General features: G+C 36.8%; 2 protein-coding genes across 16 annotated transcripts in view; one reads left to right on the forward strand and one right to left on the reverse strand.

The window, feature by feature from the left end:
* CENPP (centromere protein P) overlaps window positions 1-13,150 on the forward strand; it is a 205,699-nt gene that overhangs the window by 141,130 nt on the left and 51,419 nt on the right. The window lies entirely within an intron of this gene.
* ECM2 (extracellular matrix protein 2) overlaps window positions 1-13,150 on the reverse strand; it is a 38,067-nt gene that overhangs the window by 13,285 nt on the left and 11,632 nt on the right. For 3 of the 15 annotated variants that reach the window (XR_010841914.1, XM_067041130.1, XM_067041125.1), the window contains exons 2-6: window positions 12,464-12,776; window positions 8,637-8,825; window positions 5,682-6,176; window positions 3,079-3,170; window positions 1,292-1,427 (exon numbers count right to left, since the gene is read on the reverse strand). Coding sequence is in view for 12 of the 15 variants with exons in the window: in XM_067041130.1 (XP_066897231.1) it covers window positions 1,292-1,427; window positions 3,079-3,170; window positions 5,682-6,176; window positions 8,637-8,825; window positions 12,464-12,752 (1,201 nt within the window). In the remaining 3 variants the exon portion in view is untranslated. Of the gene's footprint in view, window positions 1-1,291; window positions 1,428-3,078; window positions 3,195-5,681; window positions 6,246-8,636; window positions 8,826-12,463; window positions 12,777-13,150 lie in introns of all 15 variants that reach the window. The other 12 variants (XR_010841913.1, XM_059072415.2, XM_067041129.1 and 9 more) reach the window with 6 other exon arrangements.

A 13,150-nucleotide genomic window follows, 5' to 3' on the forward strand; every position in this document is an offset into this window, starting at 1 on the left:
AGTGTTCCTTTGGTCTGTTTCACCTAGCAGTTAGAAATTGAACTTTCTAATGTCTTTTCCATATGACAAAAGACCTTCAAATTTTGTTTGTTAAGTACCCCAAAATCCATCTGGAAATAGAGTATTTCCATAACTCTGTAATCCTCAGATTTGGCAGTTCTCATTATTGGTTTTTCCCCATCACCAGAAGTGTTTTGTCCTTATGAAGTTTTTTGAGGAATGAAAGGAAATAATGGAATTGTTTTATTCCTTTAAAGACCTGGTTATCAACATTAACCTAATAAATATATTTCAAATCAAATAAAAAATGTTAAGCACTATACCTCAAGAACTACACTAGACTGTTAGGAAGATAAAAAGAAAAATTAGGCAGTTTTTGTCTTAAGCATATAAAGACATAGCTAGAATTCACGAAAAGGTAAATGTAATACTGCCTCTTTTATACAGAGTTCATAATATGACAACTTTAGTTATCCAGCTAGTCCAGAAACAGTCTTAAGAAGAGTAAATTCCAGTTGTATCAAATGTACAGAATGTGGGGCACCTTCACTAAAGCCCATCCATGGGAAAGCCAGGCTGTCGTGGCAACCACACACCCATGGACATCATTTGTCTTGCCCTGTGGGGTGCATGTGTCTCATGGACAAGTGCCAGAGCAACCCTCTAGGGAACAAGACTGTCAAAGCCAAAGTGACTGCCATATAGACTGCATGTGCTAAAGTTTATGTACTTTGTTTGTAGGATTACCCCTCAGCCTCACAGAGTATGCTCATTTACTTATATTTTATGCATAATTCTCATTTGCCAAAACATGTCAAGTTAAAGACAGCAAAATGTTCAGAGGCAGTGGGAGTTATGTATGGGGTGTATTGAGCAGCTAAGGGTGATAAAAGGAGACCCATTCAACAAGCCATGATACTGTGTTATCACCACTGATACCAAAAACATTGGTACAGACACAGCACCAGAACACCTGGCTGTGTGGGGAATGTTAGTGTAACTCTTAGGATATTATGGATTTGTAATTTTGTTATTGTATTGTGAATGATGAAAACCTGAAATCACTGAAAGTTTATTTATAAAATGCATTCTGAAGACATCGGGCAGTTTAAAATACATTTTTTAAAGTTTCACTGGTCAATAGTTAAAATAAATTTTATCAACTTAAATGGTAACATGACCTAAAAAAATTTTACTAGCTATTCATTTAGCAATATTGCAAATAAAATTTCCACACAACTACAGAAGAAAGGTTATACGGACACATATCATAAAGTCAAATGTTAAATACCTGATAAACTTTCTTCATCAATAACCTGAAGATTGTTCTCATTGATTTTAAGTTCTTCTAATGTAGGTGGTAGTTCTGAAGGAATCGCTACCAAATTGTTTCCATCCATATTCAGGCGCATTAAATTCTCTAGAAGCTTAAAAGGCAAATCTCAAAATTACTTTTTTATCTTGTCACAGATGTACAGTCATATATATCATTTAATGGTCAGTTTGCGGTTGCTACTAAAGTTTCACAAACCTTCAGTTGCTCAGGCTAAGACAAGAATCCCCATATTCTCCCTGCCAGGTAGATGTTGTTCCTGTTAATAGCATTTATTCCCTGGTATTTTCAGCAAACTACGTTTGGTGATTTTGCATCACACTCACCAATATTTTTATGGTGACTTTAGAAAGCAAGAGAAAGCTCCTGTCACCATTGGACCAGTCATATTTTCCTAGATCTTAGGTTTTCAACTTCTCAGCAGTAGACACAAAGTTAATTAAATCGTGCAATAATCTGAATCTGTCATAGATGCTAACAAGACAGCAATTTGAACCCTTTCAATGTGTTTGTGAACTCAGTTTTCCATCTATACTAAGTGGAAACAGAGTCATAAAACAGCACTAACGATTGTGGAAATTCTTCAAAATTAAATGCTACAAATGTAACAAACTGTTTCTATATGGTACCCAAACAGTTTTGAATGTCTGGAAAGTGCATTTCCACATTTGTAGTTACATGTTTGTTGGCCAAACTAACCTACGCTACCAAAGTTACAGAATGATTTACATCAGTGGTGCTCAGTGTCTATTTCAGCAGTTTGGAAATGGGACAGAGAATCCCAAAACAAGAAAAAGGTAATTTCCTACAGTGCTCTCTTTTTTTGATCGAATACAGGAAATGCACAAGTCCCAATTGTTGTTCTATCAGGACGGCTAGCATGAGGCAGGGCTCCAGGTCTTTCATATGAACGTGGACACCAAGTGTCTGGAGCTCTCTGGTCTGCAGTCCAGAATCTATATGAGAACCAGGAACTGAGCTTGTAAGAGGGCAGTGATTTGTCCAAAGAGTGGACAGAAGACCATCCAAGGGGATAAAGTTTGACCTCCTGGCATGTAACTTGTTTTACTTGGGCTTCTTTAAGCGCACACATTTATGAGTATTTGTTTACACACATAAACCCCTCCTTTCTTCTACTTTTGTTTTTCTGAAAGTCCTTGATACTCTGTTTTCTCCCTTTTAGAAAAATTTTTTAATTAAATCTGATTCTTTCAAAGGTTTACTCTATGCTTTTCTCTTTCCCTAGCGTATCCCCATGTTAATTTTCATCTGAGCCCATTTTTTTTTCTAGAACCCCCTCCTGCTGAAGTATCCTTTATCAGATTTTACAGATAGCACAAAATAAGGAAACTTTGTATTGCTGGCCTGAAAATGTTAATAGAGTTTCCAGATAAGCTCTCCTTTTTTCCCAGAAATACCTCATATACTAAGAGACCGTTTTTCAACATGTTTTCTGCTACTTAGGGAGAAACTCCTCTATAAATTCAAAACATTAGTTTTGTCATTCATGCTGTTGTGGGTGCTTTAAGGACAAAGCATAGGAAAAATAGCTAGAAACCTATAAAACAATATACTGTATTCAAGGTAAAACTTGAATACAGTTTAGGGACATCAGATACTTCCTTCAGAGAAAACTCCAGTAAAACATTTTACTTTTCCTTCCTTCTCCGTCTCCACCCACTGACAGTACAAGTCATGAGAAAGCCATCCACGTGGACTGTTAGAAGTCAGAGCATGTTATTTACCTTGAATGCTTTTGGACCTATGCCTGAAGAGGTGATATTATTTTTGCTCAGATCAAGCCTTTCCAAATTCGGTAATCCATTAAATGCTTCATCTGGAATGGAGGTGATAGAATTGCCTAGGACGCATAGCAATTGTGTTTTAGGCCTATGTGCCTATAAATACTTGTATACATGCACATGCATAGATAGCGAAAGAGAGCTTTATCTGGAGGAAAACGCAATACTTATAGCAAGGACAATATGTATTATATAAGAAAATGAGTGTTTAGAAAAAAAACAAGACTGGGACTAGACTATTTCATATTGTCAAAATTTTCACTCTAAGGACTTGTCATCCTCTAGTACATCATGTTTTAGATGAAGCTGCTTTAAAACAGCCAGAATGTGGTTTAGTAGACGATTCTGTTAACATTATGCATTTTACAACAAAGAAGTGTTTATGGAAGGTGCTATAGAAACTGATTTTTATAGTTCTTCGTATTTCCCTATTGACATTTCCTAGACCCTGGACCAGAAATATACTGTTTTTTTACAATGAAATCTTGGGCATGTGACTTGCCTTCTTCTAGCATCAGTTTCCTCTAAGTAAGAAGCTTGGGGAGATAATCTCTCAGATTGCCTCCAGATCTTATGTTATAATTCTGTGACTTCAATCTATAGAAGTTCCTGCTTGCTTTAATTTATGGGGTTTTGGTTTGACATTTAATTAAGTACAGTAGTCAATGATTTTTAAATCCAGAAAATAAGCTTATCAGAAATAGTGAGTACTATAAAAATCATGTGGTGACCTTCTTATAAAACCAAGATACTGGGCTTCCCTGGTGGCGCAGTGGTTGAGACTGCTGATGCAGGGGACGTGAGTTCGTGCCCCGGTCCGGGAAGATCCCACATGCCGCGGAGTGGCTGGGCCCGTGAGCCGTGGCCGCTGAGCCTGTGCTCCGTAACAGGAGAGGCCACAACAGTGAGAGGCCCACGTACCGCAAAAAAAAAAAAAAAAAAAAAAAAAAAAAAAAACCAAGATATTGTGACTGAGCACAGGTCATTCATCTTTCATAAGACTTTAGACTTTCACAAATTGTTTTGTTTTGTTTTGTTTTGTTTTGTTTTAATGGCAAAGCACACCTGGCATGCAGGCTACAGAAGGAGGGGGTGTTGCTGGAGCAGGACACTCTGGGTATGAGAAGAATTCCTTAGGAAGTCATGTGAACATGGTATCAGGAAGGACATAACACCAGAAATGTCCTATTGCAGATTGGCTATCCTGATTAAAGGGGTCAGGCTGTGACTATTGAGTATTTATTTATATGATCATTTATTATTTCTGTGGTAGTTTATTTCTGTTACTTCCCCCAAGACACATCTGAAACCCCGCTCAGATTCTCTCACCCCTGCATCTTCAGAGCCATCCCCAGCATGGGCCTTATCGCCAAGACTCATTCACTGTCCCAGTCTCCCCACCAGCCAGCCTCACACACGTATCTGTCCTGCCATTCCTCCACTCAGAGCTCTTCCTGGCCCTATAAGAACATGGGCAAAAAGTCTGGACCACTCATGCCTACCACAATGGCTAAAACAAGGGGGAAAACAATAGGAACTCTCTGATATTGCTGGAAGGAGTGTCACAGCCATTTTAAGGAACTGTTTGGTAGTTTCTTATAAAGTTAAACATGATTTTACTGTATCACTCAGGAATCCCACTCCTGGGTATATACCCTAGGAAAAAGAAAACTTAGGTCGGCACAAACATCCATATGTGCATGTTTATAGCAACTGTATGCTTAATTGTCCCAAACTGGAAATAATCCAGATGTTCTTCACCTGAGACCAGTGGTCTATCCAAACAACGGAACGCCACTCAGAAGTAAGGAGGAGCCAGCTACTGATAAACCCCACAACCTGGATAGCCCTCAGAAGCATTATGATAAGTGAAAGAAGTCCAGCTGAAAAGGCTACATGCTGTATGACAACATTGCTATGACATCCTAGAAAAGGTACTCTAGAGACAGAAAACATCAGGGCTGGTGAAAGGAGGGACATGAGAGAATTTGGTGAGGTGATGGAAATGTTATATCTTGATTGTGGTATTGACTGTAAGCATTTGTCAAAACTCAAAGCATAACAGGGACTTCCCTGGCAGTCCAGTGGTTAAGACTTCGCCTTCCAATGCAGGGAGTGCGGGTTTGATCCCTGGTTGGGGAGCTAAGATCCCACATGCCTTGCAGCCAAAAAAACAAAACGTAAAACAGAAGCGATATTGTAACGAATTCAATAAAGACTTTAAAAATGGTCCACATCAAAAAAAAATCTTAAATAAAACCTCAAAGAATAACATGCTAATAATGTTTTAGTATATATAAATTGTACCTTATAAAGCTGGCTTTAGAAAAAAGTCAGTGGGAAATCATGGTTTGATTTGGAGGAATTTACTTTATACCTAACGGTGCTATTCTGCAGTAAACACCTATCTCTTCTGCAAAGTTTTTCTGTTTGAAGATTGTAAAATTAATCTGTTTGGGGTCCATTTATATTATAAAATTAAAATATAACATTCATAGGACAATGGGAGTTAACCACAAAATCAAGCGAACGTCAACATCTCTTACCTATGAGCTCCAGACTTGTTATCTCTGGTGCTGTTAGAGGTGGTATTTGTGTGAGGTCGGCGCTGATACAGGAGATGGTTTTGTATGACAGAGAGCACCCGCTTGGCAGAGGTGGTATGCCTCTGGGGGTACCTGGGATTGGGAGTTGAGAGGGCATCCTGAACATATCTCCTCTGATGGTGTCATCGTTATCGTCATCGTCGTCCTCGTCCTCATCCTCATCCTCATTCTCCCTTGCTGGGTTTCTGTGCTGATCGGCCTGCCTCCCCTCCTCTCCAGGTCTCTGCTCTCCCCCTTCTCTGCTCTGTCCCTCATTGGGAGGTCTCCCCCAATCTCCAGGTCTAGGGATCTTTTCCTTTTGCTCCCTATCTTCATCTTGTTTAATTTCTTCTTCATCCTCCTCAAATTGAAGTTCCTCTTTTCTCAGTGCTTGATGCATTTCCACCCAAGGAGACGGCTGTTGCTTATGAAGTAAACTGGTAGGTTCTCTTTGTTCTGAAGAATCACCAGAAAATTCAGTTCTGTCATTTAATGCTATTCTACTGAGTAGCAAATAAGAGGCTACTGACCACATAAGGAGAAGACAGTATGGGCAATTTGTGGTATTAATGAAAGGAGAAATCATAGTGAAAATTAGGTTAGTAAATAATATTCCCTCTAGGTATATGAGTGTAGTTTAAATGTGAAATCCATCTTGAAATTTTTGTTTGAAGTTTTAATAGAAATAAATAAACTTTATTTCTGTTTTGTAAGACTTTATAGGCAATTCTTGTTTTTCCTTGTGAGCCTTAATACTTATTTTTACTAAAGTATCATGCTATCTGGTGACTAAAGAGGGAATAATATTACCATATGTTGCTTACCATAAGCAGTCCTATTGTGAGATTGTAATATAATCAGATGTGATAACTTTATAGTAGATACTGTTCAGTTAATTGGGCTTATTGATAATGTAAGAATTTGTACACTGTCAGACATAAAAAAGTGAAAGAGATGTACATTTTACTTGTTAATGGTAGTGAAATCGGCTTTTATTTATAGATTTATTATATCTGTCTGATTTTCTTTCAGCTCAATGGGCCTAAAAGCATCCTCTGAAATTTAGAGTTATAGAAAATTCTCTTCTGTTTTCCTCCCAGACTCTGTACTTAAATTATTTTTACTGCTTGAGACCTATAGAAGACGTCCTGGACTTAAATGATGTTTCTTTAACCTAGACATATGCACAAGAGTACTTGTTATTATTCCATGATGATGATAGCATAATATATAATAGTAGAAAGTTTATCTACATTTGTATTTAGCTGTTATTATCTTTGGCAGAAAGTGGGAAAGACTTGACAAAGACCAGACTTTAGACTCACCCTCTGAATGAAGAGTTTTAGGGAAAAGTGAGCTCAGTACATAGATTTTCTTTCATCAAAATATAAAAATTTTGGGCTTCCCTGGTGGCGCAGTGGTTGAGAGTCCGCCTGCTGATGCAGGGGTCATGGGTTCGTGCCCCGGTCCGGGAAGATCCCACGTGCTACAGAGCGGCTGGGCCCATGAGCCATGGCCGCTGGGCCTGCGCGTCCGGAGCCTGTGCTCCGCAACGGGAGAGGCCCGTGTACCAAAAAAAAAAAAAAAAAAAAAAAAAAAAAATATATATATATATATTTACTTAATCATTTCCATGATTTTATTTAATGCCATACATAAATCACCCCCAAAAAAGAACTCAAAATATAATTATGTGAAGGAATTACTTGAGAATTCAATTCAGTATATATTATAAGGTCTGTGAGTTATTTTTTTCACATCTCTGACAGAACATGTGAAAGGAGAATAGGAAAAAATTAGCAACATGAAACTAAAACTATCATATTGAAATATTTAAAATCTTTTCTGTATATCCAAGTTTATTTTTCCAAAATAACCACAGCATTTCAAGAATAATAGTTCAAGTCCTTTGAAAAATGTCTGAGAGTTTCTGGATCTTGCCTTTATAAATCTTGTGTTTCATACCCCAAGGAGTCAGTTTCATTAAACACTTTTATTTTCTAACATTTTTAAAATCATAATAGCTTAGTAAAATAATTAGTAGGATACACCAAAATACAGTTCCTAAATGTTCTGAAGTTCTTCCTGGTAGGAGACTTTTGTAGGTAATCACCCTGTGATCATCCTGTGTGCGTGGAAACAATCTACGTTGATCATAGGCAACAGAAAATATCTGTATCCCTTCCCATCGAATTATTTAACACATATTTATTTATTTCATAAGCTATTGGCCAGACTTTTCTTGCAGGAGTCCTGAGGCTTCCTCCCTAGAGTCCTCTACTGCATCAACCTCATAGGATAAGGCACAGTGAGCAGCCAACAAAACCTCATATTGTGATCTTTCTGTGCACAGCAGTGCCACAACAGAAAGCCACTGCTCTAGGACCATTGCCTTTTATTTCCCTAGGATTACCTGACCAGTAATGACTGCACATAGACTGGGAAAACTGGGCTTTATTCTCTCTAGATGCAAGCCACTCCTCCCTTTGTTCACCATGAGTTCTTCATCTTCATTTGGGTTGATAACTGTAAATACACTGAGTTGAATTAAGTAAGATAATGCATGTAAGGAACTAAGCAGAGCTCTTCACGCATACTAAGAACATGGGAGCTGTTTGTTATGTAAATTCTATCACTGCATCTGTAATGCTGAGAGTCAAATGTGGAATGTGATCTGGTCTGAGTTTACTCATTCTAATAGAGCTAGAACTCTAAAGCCAAGATGTTTTATTTTTCTCTCCCCTATCATGCAATTTCCCAAATAATTTCCATGTTTATCATCATTGTGCCAATATTTTAAGTACCCTGATGACTAGTTTATCATAACTTAAAATTTAAGGTAGTGACAAAATAAAAACAAATGGAAGTTAAAGACTAAATCACATGTGATATTTTGTTTGGGCTAAATATTTGTACCAGTATCAGAGCAGACAGGGCAGCATTCTCCTTCAGGTATAACTGTTTGGGGGCACATCTGAGGGCGGCACTTGGTCTCATCACAAAGGACTCTTCCATTCGAGCAGAGGCACGTAGTGCAGGGCTCAGGAGACCATACAGCTTTGTTATACATGGTCATCCCATTTGCCAAACAGTGTCCTTTCTTTCCTAGAAGAGAACAGTATCATTTAAATTCCTTGTATGGTTACTAGCACTTGTGAATGGAAGTGAGCCCAATGTGATAGAGCCACACAAGAATAACATTCTGTGTTCTTTCATGCATAGGATAAAAGTATCTTACAGATGTAACCCTCTGAAATGCTTTTCACATGCTGTATTCTCAACCCCTCTTACTTAGGCTCTGAGAGTGACTTGAGCCTGAATCGTACTTCCATCCTGCATCTGTCAGGATGGCTAAGTTATACAACAGCAACAAACAACTCCCAAATCTCAGTTATTTCTTGTTCCTGCTATGTGTTCAATGTAGATATTGTTTGTCAGGACAAAAAATAGGCCTCATCTCCAAGCAGGCTGCCCTGATGACCACAGCAGTGGGAATGTGAGGTTGCAAATAACACACAAGCTCTAAACATGTCTAATTACATTGACCAAGGCAAATTATATGGCTACATCTAACTTCAGAAGAGAAAAAGCCGTATAGTTCCATCACGTGCCAGAGAGCAGAGAGCTGGAACAGCACTAATGATGAATGAGCCCACATTGTACCCTTCCTGACGTACAGATGGAGAGGTGAAATCAGACTGTGTGCTTGTGGTGCTTTTTACGTTGAATTCTCGATGAGACATTGCGACAATCTCCTTTTTTTAGAATAGTTGTGTTATTGAAATACAATTCAAATACCCTTTTAAAGTACACAGTGCAGTGGGTTTTAGTATATTGTTTTCTCTACATACAGTGTTGTAGATAGATGGATAAGTGTGTCAGCTAAGCAGGCCATTAGACAGTCAATTTGAATATTAGAGGGGATGTTTTCCTTCCAATCCTAGTGTTATTCCTGATAACTGTTTTCCATCTGTTGAGCCACTGTCCCCATAAATGAGCTCTCACATTTGTCCCCTTCTTTCCCTTACTGCTGTGTCAGCCCTGTTCAAGCCCTACCCATCTCTCATTTGGATACTTACAGTAAACTAATCCCACCCATCCAATTTCTCCCCTGGAAAAAAAAATAGATATAATCAGGAGTTGTCTCCTGATTATAAAAGTACTATAGTGTGTCAAAATTCCAACAGCCTTTTTTGCAGAAATGGAAAAGTTAATCCTTAATTTCATAAGGAATTATAAGGGGCCCCAAATAGCCAAAAAAAATCTTGAAAGAAAAAAAATTTTGAGGACTCACACTTCCAGATTTCAAAACTTACCACAAAGCTACAATAATCAGCTTATACCAGTGTGGTACTGGCATAAGGATAAACATATAGACCAGTGGAATATTGACAGTCCAGAAATAAACCCATTACATCTATGGCCAATTGATTTTTGACAAAAGTGCCAAGCCCATTCAATGGGGAAAAAAGTTGTCTCTTCAACAAATGGTGCTGGGACAACTGTATATCCATATGCAAAAGAATGAAGTTGCCCCCTACCTCATGCCAAATATAAAAATTAACTCAAAATGGATCAAAACCTAAATATAAGATCTAAAATATAATATTCATAAAATAAAGCATGACCTTGGATTTGGCAATGGATTTTTAGATATGATTCTGAAAGCACAAGCAACAAAAGAAAAATAGATGAATTGGACTGTATCAAAATTAAAAATTTGGTACATTGGAGAACATTGTCAAGAAAGTGAAAGGACAATGTATGCAATGTGAGAAAATATTTGCAAATCATATCTGATAAGGGTCTAATATCTAGAATATACGTGCAGAACTCTTATAACTCAACAACAGAAAGCCAGCCCAATTAAAATACGGGCAAAGGACTGAATAGACATTTCTCCAAAGAAGATATACAATGAACAATAAGCACATAAAAAGATGCTGAACATCATTTGTCATTAGGGAAATACAAATTAAACCACAATGTGATAACCACTTCACATCCACAAGAATGGCTATATTTTTTAAATGGAAAATAATGGCAAGGATGTGGAGAAATTGGAGTCTTTGTATATTGCCGGTGGGTATATAAAATGATATAGCTTCTGTGGGGAACATTTGGCAATTTCTCAATAAATTAAACATATAATTACCACATGGCCCAGCTCCTAGGTACCTGATATTCCACTTCTAGGTATATACCCAAGGGAACTGAAAACGGGAATTCAGATAGAAACTTGTACACAAATGTTTGTAGCTGTGCTATTCACAGTAGCCAAAAGGTGGAAACAATGCAATTATCCATCAATGGATGAAAGGATAAACAAAATATGGTATTTCTCTGCAATGAGATATTATTCAGCCATAAAAAGAGAATGAAGTCCTGATACACACCGTACAACATGAGTGAACCTTGAAAACATTATGCCAAGTAAAAGAAGTCAGACACCAAAGGCCACATATTATAGGACTCCTTTTATGTTAAATATTCAGAATAGGCAAATTCATAGCGACAGAAAGATTAGTGGTTGCCAGGGACTGGGGGGAGGAGAAAATGGGGAGTAGTTCCCTTTTAGGGTGAAGAAAGTGTTCAGGAACGAGATAGTGGTGATGGTTGCACAACATTGTGAATATACTTAATGCCACTGAATTGTACACTTTAAAATGGTTAAATAAGTTTTATGTCATGTATTTTACCACAATTTTTTTATAAAGTACTGTAAGACCACTGGAAAACATTTTAGGACAATTTAGAAATCTTTAGTATATATCTTCTATACCTTTTAATGCACATCACCCTATACTGCATATTTTTTAAAACAGACTTGAGATCACATTATGCATACTCCTTTTCAACCTTTTTATTTTCTATTATTATAGCTTGGATATCTTTCCACTTAATTAGGGAAATTGACCTCATCGTTCTTTAGGAGTTCCGGGTATGCTATAATCATAATTTTAAATTCCCTGCCTCCAGGCTCTTTCTTCTCTCAATTATGTTGTAAATGTGACCTAAATTGTCTGTTTTTATGGTAATTGTATGTTATTTCTGTTAACTTCGTGGAAGTAACATCATTTAGAAGCATTTGGTTTTCTTGAGACAATGTATGAAGTATTGGTCACAGAACATGATGTGGTGATACATTCTTTTGTCTTTTGAAAGTTTTATGTAGTGGTACCATATGTATAATATAATTACTTTTTCCTTCCAAACCTGGAAAAATGTGGACCATTAAATATTAGTGTTTAAAAATGCCTAGTTGAAATCTTCGGAAGAATTTCCAATCTTTTCAAACTTTAAAAATTCAGTAGCTTGGTCTATATAAAATAAATTCAGTGGCTTAACTTCATGTTTGGTTGAAAATATTTAATAGCCATGAGTTCATAGACTCATCTGAATCATTTATTTCTATATCCTAAATGATCTATCATGATAAATGAAAAAGCAGTTTTGACATGTATATTACTATATTATGATTACAACTATTTTAAATACATGGCATAGTAAACAGACTAGAAATAATAAACCAAAATAGTAACTATGATTTTATAAATGTAGTTATAGCATAAGTAATTTTTTGTTTTATAATAATTTGTATTAAGTATATTCTATAAATGGTTTTTTAAATTATTTCAGGATTTATCTTTGTAGATTAAACCAAAAGATAATATAATAACTTGAATTTAAAAAAAATTTTCCTTTTGGAGTTTCTCTCTTCCTCTCTCCTACTGTTTTCTTACCTGGTAACACATTATAGCTTGATTCTACTCCGGGAAATCTTAAAAAGGATTCAAACTTTTCCTCCGTACTGTAATCCAAGTTAACCATGGGAAGTGTTGCTGCTGGTGTAACTATCCTCATTTGCTGAATTCCAAGCTGTCTACTGGGTCTGTGGTTGAGCGAGGAACTTTTTCTCTGTCTTCTATAATACATCTTCCTTCTTTCCTTCCTAGAAGTTTCTTCATTTTGTCCAAAGTCAGTTTGAAAAATGAGAAGCAGAAGAAAACAATACAAGCTTGAAAACTTCATGCTTGCTTTTTCACTATTTGATTCCTAGGATGAGAATGAAACAGAATTTCAGAATTAGTGACTAAATTTTTACCTCTGAAAATTGGCCTATAATTGCCTATATCCCTCAGCAGCAAGTCTGTGAGATATAACACATATAATATATGGGCTCTATGCTATAGTATTACTGCCAAGTCAGAATTTAGAATTTTTCTGTCAGAATCAAATAATTTTTAGTACTTTATTGCTAGACCAGACATGAGCAAACTTTTTCTAAAAAGAACCATATAGTAAATATTTTAGGTTTTACAGGCCATGCATTCTTTGTCATAACTACTCCACTCGACCCTTGTAACATGAAGGTAGACAATATGTACACAATTGTGTGCACAAATTCCAAAACAGGCAGTGGGTCAGAC

This window comes from Kogia breviceps, chromosome 8 (assembly GCF_026419965.1).
Source record: "Kogia breviceps isolate mKogBre1 chromosome 8, mKogBre1 haplotype 1, whole genome shotgun sequence".
Classification (NCBI taxonomy): domain Eukaryota; kingdom Metazoa; phylum Chordata; class Mammalia; order Artiodactyla; family Physeteridae; genus Kogia; species Kogia breviceps.